Here is an 18,150-nt window from a genome sequence, read left to right on the forward strand (position 1 = left end):
ACAATGCCTCGTTAATCAGCGTTATTAAAGGGACGTTTACCCTCGTGACGTTCGCGCCATGGGGTGTCCATCGTTCCAACAATGGCGCCCGGTAGCAGCCCTCTTCGTCGTCCATTTTTTTCGAATCTTGATTTCACGTGGGGTGTCGCGTTTTTTTTCTTTTCTCTTTCTTCTTTTTGTATTCCCTTCCGCCATTTTTATTCTGCCCTTTTTCTCCCTTTTCAAGTTATCGTCCTCTTTTCTCTCTCTCTCTCTCTGTCGGAGAGGGATACTCTGTCGATGATACGTTAAGGCGCATTCAGAATGACGCGATATTTTTTCCCCTCTCCCTCCTCTCCTTCGTTCGCTCCTTTGTGAATCGGATTGACGTCTTCATTGAGCGAATCGTCATGGTTCGATCGAAGATCACAATGATCGGGATCCACCGTGCAAATTGAACGATCGGATGATCCGATTTTTTTCCTTTTCTTTTTTATTTTTCTTTTTTATATTTAGAGGGGAGTGCAAGCGCTCGACTCTTCTTCGTCTTTGGCGAATGGTATCGTTCGATCGGTGTCACTACCGTTGCGCTTCGTTAAAACGGTCGGGCGTTGTTAAGTCTATCCACGATTGGATGATTTTTTTCGAAACGAAGAACGTTTCTCAACTTGCGATTCAAGTTTGTTTAAAAAAAAAAGAAAAAGAAAGGAAGAGAGAAAAGGAGAAGAAAAAAAAGATAATAGTTTGGTAACTTTTTCTAACTTTGACAATATCCCTTTATTTAATCACTTTATGGTAAATTTTAGATATTAAGATAATTGAAAATGAAATAATAATAAATGTACGTCGGCTTGTTCCTTGATTGGAGTTTTCTCGATTCTTGAAATCTTGTTTTAAATGATGAAATACTAGCTTTCGAGAAGGAGAGAGAGAGAGAGAAAAAAAAAAGTTTACAATGATATTAAAATTAGGAAAAGTCGTTAGGCTAAGGATTTATAGGGATAATTAAAAATATTCATTTGGTATTTTGAAAATTTTTAATGGATTTCAGTTCTACGTAAATTATGCGTAATTATTTAATGAAATTAAGTGAAAAAGGAGTCAGGGTGATCTTCTACCTCGCAACTTTTTCCTTCTAATTTAGATCGTTTAATTAACATTTCTAATGACAGAGGAAATTATATACGATCTTGCGTTTCGCAATCTCTTTTTCCTATTATCAACTTTTTAAAATAATATTAACAGACGATTAAAGCCGAGATCTCGCGTTTCGTCACCTTACTTTTTCCCTCGATCATGATCGACGTTCCATCAATATTTCTTCTTCCTTCTTTTATTCTTTTATCGCTTCCGTTTTAACTATTTCAGATCGTTTCCTCACGGAATCTCACTCGGACTCAGATCAGAAATGTTCAATTCCCGATAAATATTTCGATCGAGCAGCGAACCCTGCCGAAATTTGTACAAAATTTCGGAAAGATCCCCCTAGGACGAAATGAATCGACGAGAACGAAGGTGGCTCTCGAGAACGTGTCCCACGAGCACGCGCAGCGGGCAAGGGTAAAATTTCAGAAAAATCAATCGTCAAAGTAAGCGATACGAGGCGTACACATTTTCCAAGCGACGACGATTCTCACAATTTTCCCAATTACCCGCTTATTTACATCCCAATACCCATTCCCAACCTCCTAATCCATCACCATGCTCGTCCGGGATCAATTTTCCGAGAAGCGGTCTCTTCCTCGCGCGGTGTCGTAAAATTAGCATTTCCAAGCCCGGAACCGGTCTCTGTTCGGCAAAGGTTTCTTTCCTTTTTCTCTTTTTTCTTTTTCTTTTTTAACGAAACAGCGCAACACTCGCGGAATCGTGCCGTTCCACGGGTCACATGTTTCACTTAACAAAAGGGTAATTACTCAGAACGGGCTAATGGTAATTGCTCGTGACTTAACTGCAAAGGCAATTCCCTTTCGTAATATCAATTCTCCGTAAGCGGTGTCGACGGCGGGGCCCCAACCGGACAGGGATTCATTCGCTATCACGTCCATACCATTTGCGCAACCGTGTATTAGAGGTAATTAGTATTGCAACTGTTGGTTCGCCGTTGGCAGACGTCATTAAAAAATCGCGGCGTGCCAGCTCATGCGATCAGCCGAGGAAGAATAGAATCCGCTAAGAGATTTTAACTATTTAGAGGTGGATTTTCTTCTTTCGAGGATGAATAAAATAATGATATGGTCGTTGAGTATTATTATTCTATGAGCTAATATTGTATTGTTTCTTTTATGGATGGAGAAATATGTGTGGAGGGTTTGGAGGGTTGATTCTAGAGGTCAGAATAAGGATAAAAGTTGGTATGTAAAAATGTCGGTTGTGGCTTATTTATTGAGTTATGAAGTTTGAAGCCGAGATGAAGGGAGATGGAGATTAGACGGCTCCATCTCCGTCTCGCGCGCTATGTCCCCGTCATCTAACGCGGACTTTAAATTGCTTATAAGTAATAAATAAGCCTTGTGTTTGGTCTGTATAATAAAATAAAGAATCACTTATAAGTAAAATCTGTGCAACGATTGTTTTATAGATAACAGAATGATGATTGCAAATAATATATTATAGATGCAAATGATTATTGAGATTTAAAATTGTATGTAATGGATTACATTTATAATTATGCATTTCTGTGGATATCTTTAATTACTCGGACCGAGCGTTCTTTTTTTTTTTTTTTTTACTGTTACGAAAAAAAAAAAAAGAAAAGTCACGTGTCCCTTCGATCGTTCGATCGTTCGGGATGAGCCCGAGTCGAGGGGGAGGGAGGGGGGAGGAAAAAGAAAGAGAAAAGAAAAATCCTCGATTCCGTTTTTTCGAACGAACAAAAGTATCGTTGATACGATACTTTTTCAAAGCGCAATAAAATTTGCAATGAGTAGCCTTTAAAATTATGTACAGTTTTGCACTGGAACAATATAAAAGTTGAAAGGAAAAAAAAAAAAAAAAATAAAATAATTCCACTTTTGCGAAAGTTGCTTTTTTCTCTCTTCTCTCTTCCTTCCTTTCTTTCCAAATCGCAACCCTTCGATGCTCCAGAATGTGACGTTTTCACATTCTCTTTTTCTTCCTCTTCTTCTTCATCGGTTGTAAAAATTTTCTTGCTCGGTTAGACAAAAATTCGTGAAGAACGTGTGTTTTCAAACGCGTAAGTTACAGTTGGAAGATACAAGGAATGTTTTCCATACGAATTTTCCCCGCCACTTCATTCACAATTACGTCAATCGGGAAAAATAAACTCCAAGATATTTATACGTATGATTTATACGGAAAATAAATCATTACCAAGAATATCCTCTTTTCCACGATAAATTCCAATTATCCGAATAATGACAATATTAGATTCGTGGAAATCTATATACGTCGGTCGGATACCATAGAATCTCTGTTATCTCGGAATATTCCCTGTTATCAGTACTCTTATTTTTCCTCCTTAACGGAGCTTGATTATAGCATACCAGCGCAACGGTATGCTCATTATAATAAATACGTGGTCAAACAGCCGTAGCATGGATTCAACAATAAAATCGTTTTTTTACAACGTCGTTACATTCCCAATTCCCTTGCTTAATGCGCTGAATCGAAACTCGAGGCGATCTAGGAAGTTGCGAGCAATAAAACCCCGCGATTACATTAAACGGTGAATTATAGTATTTAGGAATCGACAGTTACGAGTAATAAAAAAAAAAAAAAAAAAAAAAGAAGAAGAAGAAGAAGAAGAAAGAAAAAAAATGATAAAGAAAAAAAAATATATATATATATATATATATTCAAGAACGCGCGCCATTGGAGGTAATTTAAAAGAGATACGTTCTAATGACAAGAAACGATCCATAAAAGAGACTAATTGTGCTTGCCGTGATCGTTGTTCTATCTCTTTCCTGATTCGTCGAGCAAAAAGGAATTTGTAGGGGAGGAGGAGGGAGGGGAGGGAAGGGGAGAGGGAGAGGGAGGCGAGGGAAAGAGAGGAAAAAAAGAGGAAGAGAAGGAGGAGGAGGAGGAGGAGGAGGAGGGAAAAAAAAAAGAAAAAGAAAGAAAAAAGAAAAGGAGACAATGAAAAGAGAGAAAAAAATTGGCAAGGTCGTTAATATTAATGTTCTATGTATTTTTAATTTAGTTAACAACGGTTACATGATTACGTGATTTTTATTGACGTTCCAAACTAATAAAAAAGATTTAAACGTTGCTTTTAATTAAAGATTCGTAGAACATGATTAAAACGTATAAAATGGTGGTAATATCGCTAATAGCTGTGCTCGTTACGTTCTTTCACATTGATAACAAATGTTTAATCGAATAATTCATGGAATATAATTAAAAAGAGAGAATGAAAAAAAAAAAAAATTGGTTTATAGTTGTGGACAATTTATTCTTAAAGAGAAAAGTTAAATGATATTTTTGATATTATGAAAAACAATTATATACGTGTAAGTATTATAAGAGAGATTAATCTATATTATTAGTTATTACGAGAGTTAAAAAAATTAGATAAGTAAAGACAACCTCGTTATAAGATAAAAAAGAAGTAATAAACATAGCATAACTGCAAAGGAGAAAAATATGATAAAATTTCTAATATTAGATGGGAGAACTCGAGACGAGTTAAGAAAAACTAAACAAAGATAAAGAAAAGCTCGAAGAACGAAAAGTGAAATAAATAAATAAATAAATAAAAACAGTCTTGTTATGAAATAAAATAATTAATAAGTCGTGTAACGATTGAAAAGAATATACAAGAAAATCAGTGTTATTGAAAAAATACGTTTCATCTGTAATATCATGAATTACACAAGAATTATATAAGAACCAATGTTCTCTCCCCCCTCCCTCCTCTCTCTCTCTCTCTCTCTCTCTAGACTGCACGAAAGTAACTTGAATCCAAGAAAAAGAAGTTCTCTTGGCATCATTATGATTCCTGAAAGAATGGCCTGAAAGAAGTCGTGGCAGAATATAGATTGCAGACTCGAGAATTCCTTATCGAAACAGTTCTACGACCTTCCTTCCCCCTTTCTTTCCACACGCGGAAGAACTGATGGACAGGATCCGCTGTGATTACCGATATCGACTAATTGCCAGATAAACAGCTGTCCTTGCACATCGGCCATAATTAATCGAAAATTTTTCCTTCGCTTAATTTCCTTATCGAAACATGTACGTGTATACTCCGCCATTTTCGAATTTATTCCTTGGTCAAGGAGAAATTGGTTAAACATTTAACTTTCGTTAACTTTGTTTCCAATTTATTATTATTATTATTATTTAATAACATTCGATGAATTTAATTTTCTAAAAAAAATTCTTTAAAATTTGATACTATTAATATTAATGTGTGCGGTTTAGGTTAAGTTAGATAAGATAAGGTTAGGTTAACATTTGAACTAATGTAGATTCGTAGACTCAAAATTCTTATATTTTACGACGCGTTTATCGAAAATACCATGTCAAAAAAGTTTAGAGTTTTGTAAAATGGGGTTTAGGTTAGAAATTTTTTTCTCCATTTCCCGATTAATCAATCTTTAATCAATTCGAATAATTTAACGTGAAATATTAAATATAATTTCAATAAAATTTCTTAAACAAATTGTAAATTTTCTCTCTTTGTATTATCTAACAAGTTAAGTAATAAAATAAACGAAGTTTTGTATATAAATATAAATTATTAGTCAGCTTATTATCATATTTGACGTAAAACTGAAGCCTACGAGTCATAATTTGTAACTGGTCAATTCGCTAATATAATTATCAGTTGATAAATTACTGTACAACTAGCATAAATGAAACGCCACGTTTTTGATCATTGAAGCAAATCTATCGAGCAGGGATCGATAAAACTATTCCCGTTTGAAACAATTTTCAGTCAAGTGGAAACGATTTCCGATTGTCCCGATCCATTTTTCGATCGAACAACACGAGCCCTCTTACGCAATAATAATGAATAATTAATAAATGACAATTTACATATACATATATATATATATATATATATATTACTTGGGAACAGGTTCTTGAAATTTTACGTACGATACACTCTTCTTGCCACAACTAGTACGATTCATCTTTAACTTTTCTAACGAACGAAAAGTTAATAATAATAACGATAATCATCACACGGATTATACCTATCTCTTCCACTCACACTTATCCAAACTGAGTAATTAGGAGGCAGGGGATAATGAAGGATTCTAAGGAGCGCAAAAGAAGCGAAGAAATTCTGGGAAATTCAACTTTCTACGTAATACTCGGTATTCGAGCTATTAGATAAGCGGCTAGGCTCTCGTTCGAGTCACGCTGAAAATGGTAGCCTATCCCGACGAGCTCAAGTACTCGAGAAATAACAGTGATCGAATGGTAACGTGACTCTTGTTCCGAGAACACTGCCCCAAGTGTAACACTGATGAGACAAAAATTGACCGAGAGAGAAAGAGAGAAAGGGAAAAAAAAAAAGAACAACCCTAACCGAATAACACACGGGATCATAAGCCACTTCATCATCGAATCATTGACTGGGACGTCGCCTTAGGCAAGCCTTTCGATAAGTGCCTGAATATCCTAAGCGTTTTACTTCCTTCGAGCCATCTCCCTCAAATTACTCCCCTAACTGGATCTCGTTTAGGTAGGTTGGAAACAATGAATGATGATACTGTTCCACATTAGCGTGAATCTTGGAAGAAAAACCTTGGACGCTTAATGAGTTTTCATTCTTATACGAGTTTTTCCTTACCTCTTTTTATAACGTAAGGAGTAATTTTATATCGTGCGAGTAGAGCTTTTAGTTTAATGTTTTAGCAGATTTGTTCTTAAAGTTACACCATACTCGTGTCAAACAACTTTATAAACTTTTCTGATATAGTAAAAACTTTTCTAGAATCCATCGATTGCTTCGTACTTATGTTTAGGTAAAATAAGGTTAGGAATGTAATATTCGATGCGATTTCACTTTATAATAATTTAAATATTCGAAATCTCACGATGTTTCGTCTTTAAAATTATATTTTCAAACGAATTTCTCGTTTATTCGTCGAAATTAACATTCAAAATCCTATTCTATATTCAACGAATAATAAACGTTGCACGTCTTTCCGATTTTTCCACTTTTCTCCCTATCCCTTCCGAAGGAAAGAACGAATTCCTTGGAAAAAAAAAGAAGAAGAAAAACAATCCCAATTCGGATGCTTCTCGATCGAAGAAAAAAAAAGAAAAGAAAAAGAGAACCCCACCCCAATTACAAAACACCACACATCCATCCTCCACGCCCATAAACAACGATCCAATCCTTCCATGGAAACTTAATTCGCCGGTACTATACGGAACGCCACCATCGGTCAACCCGAACGACTAGAAAAAGTCCCTAGGGGGCGGTCGCGGCTCACCATCCACGGCTACCATTTTTTCCACTCGTGGAACTAGTTTCTCTCTCTCTGTCGGGGGGATAAAACCAGCCGTATAGAGCTCCCGGATAGATCGCGGATAAATTTATGGTAATCGTCGATAGTCCGTTTACTATCGACGGGGACGTTCCGCCTCTCGTTGGCTTTACCCGTCAGCCGACGGCTGACCTCGTATCTTACCTTCCAAGCAGTGGCCAGATGTCGCCTGATTGCCACCCGATTAGGATATAACCTAAGCGTATCGCTCGTCTCGAAACGAAGCGTACGTTTCTTCGTATCCGAAGAAAGAAAAAAGAGAGAGGAAGGGGAGGGGGAGAGAGAAAGAAGCGGAGGAAAAAAGAAATGGAAGTGGAGGAATAATGATTTTCCTATCGAGGCTGATTTTTCGATTGAGCGATTAATCTTGGAGACGAGCACACAATCTCGACAGATTGTATTAAGGAATATAATTAAGGAAAAATACGTTTGCTCGCGAGATAACGAGAAGGTTTTCACGTAATAACGCGGCTGAGATTCTCCAGCAGGTGAATTACTACTGTTGTATTGCGCAATACGCAAGAAATCGTGGATTTCAGGTTAAGGAAGAGAGGATAAAAAGAAACTAGAGGGAATTCGAAAAGTTGGCCGCTCTTGTCTACCTGTTCGTTGGAAAGGAATGCGTAATTACTACTTCAGGAGAAACGTTTGAAATTTTTGTGACGTGGAGAGAGAGAAAGAAAAAGATTTTGGACGATTTAATTTAAGGGCAAGATGATCGAGGAAGCTTCGATACGCGAAGATGAGAAATATTTCTTTCGGATATATTTCTATGTAGGATTTTTTAAAATCGATATCGCGTAGAATTTGGTGGTTACCTCGTTGATGCACAAAAGACAGATATCATCCTGTTATAAACAACCAGCTTGTTATTTACTCTAAAAACCCGAGCCACGAGATCAGGTTCCAACATTGTAACTAAACGTGTAATAAGGAAACATTATATTTGTATAATGCAAAACCGAAGCGTAGAGACGGGAACGAGAATTCCTATTTAACATGTCCGTTTGATCGGTGTACGCTACACCTAACCAATCAGACATGCTCCACTAGACCTAACAAATTAGATTGGTTTCCTTTCTGAGAGGTGCCAACTTTTCAACTCGTAGATGTCGCTACACGCGCCAAGAAACAAGCGTGTGCAGTATCATTACGATTCCATCTTGTGAAATATCCTTAATTAATTACGATTAAATTTTTATATTGAGCCAATTTCTCTCTTTCCTTTCCTTTCCAAAATTGACACAACGGTTTATATTCATATCTTCTAACACTAACCAATCAAATCTCTGTTCACCATCATTCGAATAACCTCCCCTATCGCGCAAACGCGTTCCACGTAAATCGCGTCGCGCATTAAACGTCCACTCGCGTGTCCATAAAACGTCCATCCACGGTTTTCCCCCGATCCCATCGATCAGGAGGACAAGAGATCGAGCAAATGGACTCTCGTTCACGATGCGTGAATTATTATCTCACGTTCCACCGTGCTGTCTTATTTGTCGTTTTTTTTATTTTTATTTTTTCTTTTCTTTGGAGTATCAAAGGAATAAACCTCCATCACGGCCTCGCTCACGTTTCTATTAGGCGTTTCTATTCACGATCAGGTCGCGAGATAAAATTATAAACGGATGATGAACGAATCGACCTAGCGATAAAATTTTCGCGTATTCGTGTTTTTCTAACACTCCTTGAGGAAAGGACGAGAGTTGTCGTCGAACAATATCGTTTCGTCTTGCAATGCAGAGCTACTTGTTTCTTGAGTTTGGCTAATTAGATCCGAGTTACAGGCAGTAACTCGGTAATCGGTAAGAGATAAATGGACGAACCGTCGTGCAACGTGCGTGGACGTGTGTACGCGTGTTGTATAAGACGATAATGAGAATCATCAATTTTATAGAGAAATTTTTTCCTGTTAAGACCTTAAAGTGATGGCGTCGCTCGTATTAGGAATTTTATTCCCTCTCTTTTTCATTATTACAGATAAGATTCAATTGTAATTTTATTGACAACGGCGATTTTATCTTTGTGCGAAATATCCCTTTGGAAAGAAATATTTTTCCGCTAATTAATTGATGAAACTTTTTATCTCATAAATTGTGTCCTCTCAATCGTCGAGATATCTCAATCCAAGTTTTATCTCACTTTTTAAAATTCCCATTCCCATTCCCCGTTGATGATTATACGAACAATTTTTCTAATAATTCTACTCGTTTACTTCACTGTTCAAAGAATCAAAGAAGGAACTATCTATCTGTATATCCATTCCTAATATATACTTTACAAAAAATCGGCGCCAAAACACTTTTTAAAGAGAAAAAGCGGTTTCTTTAACTTCGAAAAAGAAAAATCCAATCGAATCCGATCGACTGCATATGACCGCAACCACCACCGGTATAAAAAAAAAAGAAAAGAGAAAAAGAGAGAAAAGAAAAAAGGAAAAGCATCGTATCTCTCCTCCATTCACCGTCCACGCTATCAACATTGACTAGATAGAACATTTATCTCTGTATTACGATATGGCCGTATCGTGGAATAATTCATAATTGGTCTCCTTAGGTTATCTTCGCTCGAATGAATCAATTACACGAAGCCACTTGTTTTGCCCTCCTCGCTCGTGGCCGAGATAAAGAGGGGAAAGGGGGGGAGGAGGGAGGAGGGGAGGGGGGAAGGGAGGAAAAAATGTCGTGGACACAACAACGTTACAAAATCTCCCCCCTCCCGCTTCTTCCCCTCCCCCTCCCCGTTACGAAAGTCGTCCAAGTTGCATAACCCTTTCGTCAACAACGGAGGGGGAGGGGGAGGAACGTCCCTTCTTCCTCCTCCTCCTCCTCCTCCTCCTCCTCTTCTTCTTCTTCTTATTTACTAACTCTGTGCACTGGTAATTATCGCGTGTCCCTCGTTTACCAACGATCGTTGTAATAAAGTACGCTTGTTTACATGGGGACGAAATCGATGATCTTTGCTGGGACGGACGGATGGAACCGGTCCCCGTATATGGAATAAACGAAGGAGGAAGCCGGGGAGTATCGCGCCACTGGGGTTCATTAACTTGGAAAATGACGAGTTAACTCTCTCTGGATCGTCTCTCTGGTTATCTCGAAAATTATCGACAGTTTAGATACGCCTCCTTTACCTTTCCGATGTAATGGTGAATATTATTATCATCGAGTGAAATTGTGTCATATCCACGTGATAATCGTGATAATTTGGGAAAAATTGGAGAACGCGTTCGGGGGAAAAAGCGTCGGTTTTAATAACCGATTTTCCAAGCACTCGATTCTTCCAAAGTAAGAGTAAGAGTAGGTGGCGTAAAGTAAGAGTAATCCGTGAATACGAGTTTGACAAATATCGCGGGTTGTTTGGAAAACGTGTTGCAAATTAGATGATGTTATAACGAGTGTATTTTATTACACGGGGATATGGGGATTTATAGGATACTAGTTCGAAAGTGTCCGGTTCCGTCAACATTTGTATTACATTTGTTGGAAAGTGATTTGGAATTTGGAAGAAACAGGGGAGATTGGGTGACAGCGGTTGAGGAGTGTGCGATGATAAGATTTTATGGGGATACTAATTTCTAAGTCCTTCCGATTCTTCATTATTTCTGAATTGAATTCCACGGTGAGTAATCTTGTATGTAAGTCTGTAAATTATTTCGGAGAATATTGTACGCAAGAAGAGGGGAAAAAATATTATAAATCGTAAAAGATAAAAGGAGGTAACGAAGCTGCGTTGAAAATGTATTTTAATAAAGCGTTAATTACTGTTTATTTTTTTCAACGTAATCTAACAATGTGGGTAATATATTACAAAATTACAGAATAATTATGTTACGTAATTATCGAAAAATCAGAAATTCTTTCGCGAGAATTTTAATTTTAATTAAACTAAAACATCGTTCCATAATTATCGTATTCCGAAATTATCGAAAAATATCAATATTCAGAAAGAATATTTCAGATTATAAGTGTACTTTTTTTTTATAACAATATGTATAATTGAGATTAATCTAAATTTTAAATTAAAACGTTTAAGGTTAATTAATCTTAAACCAATTACAAGCATTCGGAATATATCGCGTTATACGTTTATTACATGTTTTATAACTACAAAGTAACAAATTATCGAAGCTTTTAAAAAGTTTAGGTTATCTTAATTCAAAACTATTTAAGTTTACCGCGATTATCAACTTCCTGTGCAATTATCAAAAATCATCAACCGAACCAGAGAAAAATTTCAAAATCAACAAAAGTCGAAAGGATCAAGCGGTTACGATGTTCTCCTCGACTACCATGTTACATAGCACGTAATTAACAACTTCCGTTTCCGAACTCAATTATCAGAAAAAAAAAAAAAAAAAACACCAAATCATCGGACCAGAAAATTTTCAAAGCGTGGAAAGTTTCAAAGCGAATTTAAAATCGTCGCGTGATCGAAGAAATGTTGTGAAAAATGGAAAAAAAAGAAGAAAAAAAGAAACGCGAGCGATCATAATAAATTATTTCCCTAGCTAAATACGCGATTTAAATACACTCATTTCATTTCCCTAGATTTCTTTTCGTTCTTATATACGAGGAAAATTAACGAATAGAGAGAAAGTGAGGTTAGGTTCGTCCATAGAGATTCGCGAATTTTTCGAGGCGAAGATCGCGTGCGAGTAAATATAGACAAACTGACAACGATCTATCCATGTAAATGAACTCCGTTTTTTCTTTTTTTTTTCCTTTTTTTTCTCTCTCTCTCTCTCTCTCTCCTTTTTCCTTCTCCTAGCTGGCAAAAAAAAATCGCGTCGATATTTCTCGTTCGAGCGATAATTCCACGTCAAACACGATTTTGAAATCGATCGACGAGATCCGTAACGAATTGTCGTTCTTCCGTTCTTTGAAACGGAGAGAATTGAATAATAATTTTTGCTGTCGCTCCGATCGATCGATAACATTTCTTTTTCTTTTTTTTTTCTTCTTCTCCCGCGACAAAACGTGTTATTATAAATAGGTATACCGATATCATGGGTTGGAAGGAGAGAGGGGGAGGGGGGAGAAGGGAAAGGGGGGATTTGAATTAATGCGGCGTTGAATAAATAAGCAGAAACATTTTGACAAGCGATTTAATTCATTAGGCCTTAATTAACGTCGAGTTACACACATATGTGGATCGCGAATTAATTATATTATACGATCGGTAAATCAATAATTACGATTAGGTAAGGATCAAGTAAAAACTATATATTGACGTGAAATGACTTTTCCTTTTTCTTTTTTTTCGTCGATCGAGGAATAATTGTAAAAAAGAAAAAGTCGTAGCGCTGTTTGAAATAAAAATCTCGATCGAAATTAAGAAAGAAAAAAAAGGGAATTATAATTTACAGAATGATAATTAGAGAAATTTGCAATTCCAAAAATGAATAAATTTTAATACATTATATACTGGCTATGGTAGCATGAAGTGTTACACGAACAGATACATTAATTTTCTAATTAGGTATTATCCTATTTTTATTCCTTTCGTTTCACGCCTACGTTTCAAACTCGCGAAACTAATGAAGAATAAAGAAGAGTTTTCGTGAATCGCGCGAACAAATCTTTTTCATCTCGCATATATTCTTTAATTTCCACGATGGATTAAACCGATGTAAAGTAGAGCCCAACCGTTAAGGGCCAAGAGAAACAACCAAACAACCTCTCCGGAGAACCTCTCCATTAATTCTGAATTGATATCGTAGGTGAGTCATAACAGTTTGAGTCAAGTTATTTAATTTTAGAGTACAATGAAACCTTCATCATCCGGACACCTACTATCTAAACGGGTTTCCTATTCCAATGTTCCCACTATCTAAACGTTCCATTATCCATAACTGTATTTGTTTTTAATTTTTCCCTGTTTGAAATTGATGTGCATACAGCTCGTTGTGTCCAAGAAGGAATATATGATAATGAATAAACGGAATTTTAAGGAAGTATCGTACGATATCCGTCTATCAAAAGGAAATGAGATATACTTTTTTGAGAGAAGCTAGAGCACATAGCTGGATGGCGGGAAAAAAAAGGAAAAAGTCCCGCCGAATATAATGTAATTTCTATACAATATCAACCCATCCTTCCAACTAATATAATTTCATCAAATTTCGATCAACACGATCACGAAATGCGATACACCAACCGATACGATAAAATCCTCACCAACGTCGAAAGAAGAGAGAATTCCTTCCACGTTCCCTATCCCTGTCCCTATTCCACTAGAAAAAAAAAAAAAACCTCTCCTCTAATTTATACGAATTCTCGTGTATTATCCCCGTCACTGACACGTGTCACGACAAATCGAAAAACAACCCTGTAACAACGATACCGATGATCCTGATCCTGATGATCAACGAACCAGAGTCGACAGTTCCGAGAAACACGAAACAATGCCCGGCCTGATCAACGCCCGCCCTCCCTCCCTCTCTCCCCTCCCCTCCCTCTTCCTCCTCCTCCTCTCCCTCCCCTTCCCCCTTCCCTCCAAAGGAGCAAAAAAAAGAAAGAGAAAAGAGAAGAGAAGAAAAGAAAAGAAAAAGGTGGATAAACGTACCTCCAGGAAATCTGTGAGGGAAGATCCTTCCGTGCCTGGAGAGCAGCCAGGGATAAAGCGGATAGCTGTCCCTGGGTGGCTGATGAGGATGCGGCGGTGGATGGGGCCCGCCAGGCGCACCGCCATGGGGATAAGGGCCGTGGGGTGGCCCGTGGGGCGACGCGCCATGATGCGCCTGGAGGGCCACCGCGAGATTGGCAGCTTGGAAATGTTGGGCCGCTGCCAAATTCGCGGCGAGGGCTAATTGCTGTTGCGTATGGTACTCCGTTTGCCCGGTTTGGGGCCCGGCCGGCCCGTGGCCGGGCAGCCCGTAAAGGGACTTCAATTGCTCGGCAGCGACAGCGGCCGCGGTCGCGGCGCCTGGCGGGGGCGCGAGATAGTTGGGGCTGGGCCTGACGACCCCTGGCGGAGGCTGAGGGTGAGCGCCTACCGGGGAGTCCCCGTGCGATATCCTGTGAGGGGGGCTCGGGCTGTTGTTGGGCGTCGATCCCCCGCTGTGGCTGTGCACCGTTGCACGGCCGAAGTCGAGGTGCGTCGCGGCGGACAGATGATGATGGTGGCCGTGGTGGTTCGCGTGGTGGTGATGGTGGCTGCCCGGATGCGACGGCGTCCTCCGCGAGTTGGGGTAAGACTCGACGGAGGAGCTGCGGGAGACGGGACGGTCGGATCCCTCGGAATGGGCGCCGGGCGATCTCGTGGTCACCCTGCGCGCGCGGGGGGAGGAGGACCCCTCGACCACGTCCATGGGGCTTCCATCGTCCCTCTCGATCTCGACCCGCTCCAAACGGTCCAAACGGTCATCCCGCCCCTGCCCACCACCGCCGACGATCGAGTCGATGCTGAAGCCGATCTTCGGCTTCGAGGGCACAGGAACAATTGGCGTCGGCGCGAGCGGCATCATCGTACGATTATCGTACGCCCGGCTGATGGATTGGCCACTTCTGCAACAGGCTGGCTCGGTTGAGTCAGGTCCGCCGCATGCCTGCGCCCGCCTCGGCCCTGGCTCCTTCACCAGACCGAGAACGCTTGCCTGCCAAACGTCCAGCCACGGGTTACTCCTCGAGAACACTTTGAACGCACTGATTTTATCCACGCACCGGTAACTCTCCCTTTTTGTTTCTTTTTTTTCCCTTTTTCTTTCTTTCTTTCTTTCTTTTTTTGTCTCTGAACGACTCTTCTCTTCGTGCAGTTCTTCTTTTTGCTTTTGAGGTGTGAGTGTACGTGTGCGCGCGTGTACGTGTGTGCGTATGTGTGTGTGCGTGCGTGTACGTGTGTGTAAACTCGTTAAATCATCGGTCGGATATAAACAAGTGCATCGTTCTTCTATCTATCACTCACTGACGTTTTCCTCCTTCGAACGGCCAAAGTTTTACTTTGCTTTTCTTCTCCTCTCGTCGACGCCTCGAAACTCGCAATTCATATTGTTCAGTTCCACAACAAGGAATAATCACCACTGGCTCATCCTCCCCGTCGTCGCACGATCTTAACGATTCGTTAGAAAAAAAAAATAAAAACTGTCACTCAAGAGATCACCCAAACGAACGTGCGCGATGATCCCCCGAGACCCGAGTCAAAAAATGTCACCACTGTAACGTAATGAGAGGGCACCAACGAAGCGGTTAGCTCACACGGCCGACACACACTGCGATATCACGGGACCGCGCCTCTTCCATCGAGCTCTTTGCCTGCGGGCGCACCAAATTTACACCGGCCGAGAGGTATATACACCGCACGAGAGAGCGCGCGAGAGTGTTGTCGAAGGGGGGAAAAAAAAAAAAAAGAAGCAGAGCCAACTGGTGCTGGGCCCCGCTAGAAGCGTATCTCGAGACTCCAGCAGACACGGGCTCTCTGACGGATGTTTCTGGCACGAGAGCTTGCTAGTGTTTGAGCAAATTACAGGCTAAACGAGGCGCTCTTGGGTGGTGGTGGGGGGTGTGCCGAGCCGCTTCCAATCCCCACCACCTCGGCCCGCGTAGCGGAGTGGGGGCAAGAGGATCGGGCAGAGCTGGGCGGTACTCGAAGGTACCGAGGAGCCGCGCTAGGCGTACACCAGCCTCGACAGGATTGGACGGTTGGCCGTGGTTTGAAACTCGCTGGTCGGAACCTGGCCACGCTACCCCTTATCCACGAGCTGCCGTGGGGCGACGCATTAGCCGCCGATGGGCGTTAAACTCACGTTTTTGTCGTGCGATGAAAATGAGTCGTTTAATTAATACGTCTGGATCCCCTACCTCTGCGCGCTCTCTTCCCCTCGCTGCTGCCGCCTCCCCGCTCCTCCGCCCATCCGCCGTCTCGCCCCCACTCCGCCGGCTAACTAGGTTTCGTTCCACCGGGGCTTTTTTCTTTTTCCTTTTTTTCTTTCTTTCTTTCCCTCTCCTTTCTTTCCTCCGTTCCTCGTCTTTTCCTTCGTCTTCGAAACGCTTTCTTCGTTTCCCCTTGGGAAAGTCCAGAGGGACGAAATCGAGGGAAATAACGCGCTCGATAGGGGAGTGTTTCGCCGACACGTGACTTTGTACATTGGTATTCCGCCAAGGGGGTGATAAATCGAAGCGGGAGGGAAGAGATGTTAAACGAGCTACTAACAGTCGAGTCGAATCTTCTGCTTGGCTCGATATACGTACGCTGATGTATTTATCAAGCGTATATACGTACATACATACATATATATATATATGTTTTTCAGGATTCTTAGATATTCCTCTTCAATGTGTAATATTAACGCGAATCGATTAAATTACGCCATGTTGCTTGAACCAGATCTCCGATTTATATGATAATCGAGTAAATACAAAGTTCACGGATATGAAATATAAAACTTCATCCACAAAGTTATTAAAGGGGGGGGAATGAATGAAGTTTTCTTCTCAAACAAATGACAATTTAATTCGATAATAACGAAATAATAAAATGTGAAAGATGGGATAATTTCCAGAGGGATCCACGATATGTGATTATCACGTACGAGTGTCTCGCTCGCTGAATCGGTTCTAATCGATCGGTAATTGCTCGAACGGATCACATACATACGTAACTACTGTGGACGTGTAATCGAGCAATTAACGTGTCGAAGCGTCGTACGAAGTGACACTTTCTTCGACCCGAGCCGCGAAACCTGATAGGCCCAAGTGTCCTTCGTTAATGTCCGTGTGTTCAGAGACTCGTGTTCTGATCAAAGCAGCTATGTCGAAACTGAGAAATCGATCGATCGAAGATTTTAGATCATTGGATATCGTTCGAAAATCCTTCTACACTTTCCTCCCTTCCTTTATTATTTCATCGAATATTCGGTGATTAATTTATTTTTTTATACGTACTCTTCTCGAGAAAAGATTTTTTTAAGAAAATTTCTAGTTTTATTTCATCGATTCCATATCGCAACTTAAGCAATATGATATAGTCAGAAAATAAGCAAATGATGGAGAAAAGTTGTAAATTCGATGATTACTATCCTTTTCCCGAATTGACACTGAAATTACACTGTAAATAGTCGTTCGATTAGTTTTTTGCCGTTGCAGCAGCACGAAATACAACTAGAGCTCTTCCAGTATATCATAATTTTCACGATCTTCCGTCATTCTCCGTAAAATCTATACTATAATCACTCGGTATTTTTCGAAAGTTTAATATAAAAATATGGTTCGATATATTTTTCCAATTTTTCTTTTCTTTTTACGAGAATAACAATTAAGCATTACTTTCGTTTCGACGTGCATTCGATAAATTGTGAAAACAATTTGCTTGCCCGTCATCACATTCAGAGTTTGAAAGTTTGAACGCTTGACTGTATCGCATACTGCATACATTTTCCACGAAAACGAGATTTTAACAGTTTCCTGTTCAGTGATGCGGAATAATTGGTATTCATAAGCAGAGTTCAATTCATTAAATTAATTAGTCGTTACGCGTGAAATATTTCAAAATTCGCGATTTCGAATACATTTCAAAAAAGAAATATTCGTTTTAAAGTTTCAAAAAAATTCCCTCGATAAGAGCCAAAATGATACATCATCCTCTCCTTTCCTTTTCCCTTTATTCCTTCTTTCTTCGGATTAAATCAACTTTCACAGAACAAAAAGATCCAGTGAAAAAAATTTTTCGCACGAGAAAAATGGTGGCTCGCTCATCTCGACGC

General features: G+C 39.8%; 1 protein-coding gene across 6 annotated transcripts in view; it reads right to left on the reverse strand.

Moving 5' to 3' along the window:
* Positions 1-16,864, reverse strand: part of LOC107997938 (homeotic protein empty spiracles-like) — an 86,477-nt gene extending 69,613 nt beyond the window's left edge. For 3 of the 6 annotated variants that reach the window (XR_009832824.1, XR_009832823.1, XM_062085599.1), the window contains exon 1: positions 14,019-16,864. Coding sequence is in view for 3 of the 6 variants with exons in the window: in XM_062085599.1 (XP_061941583.1) it covers positions 14,019-14,919 (901 nt within the window). In the remaining 3 variants the exon portion in view is untranslated. The remainder of the gene's footprint in view (positions 1-14,018) is intronic. The other 3 variants (XR_009832825.1, XM_062085600.1, XM_062085598.1) reach the window with 3 other exon arrangements.
* Between the last annotated feature and the right edge of the window lie 1,286 nt (positions 16,865-18,150).

This window comes from Apis cerana, linkage group LG15 (genome assembly GCF_029169275.1).
Source record: "Apis cerana isolate GH-2021 linkage group LG15, AcerK_1.0, whole genome shotgun sequence".
Lineage (NCBI taxonomy): Eukaryota > Metazoa > Arthropoda > Insecta > Hymenoptera > Apidae > Apis > Apis cerana.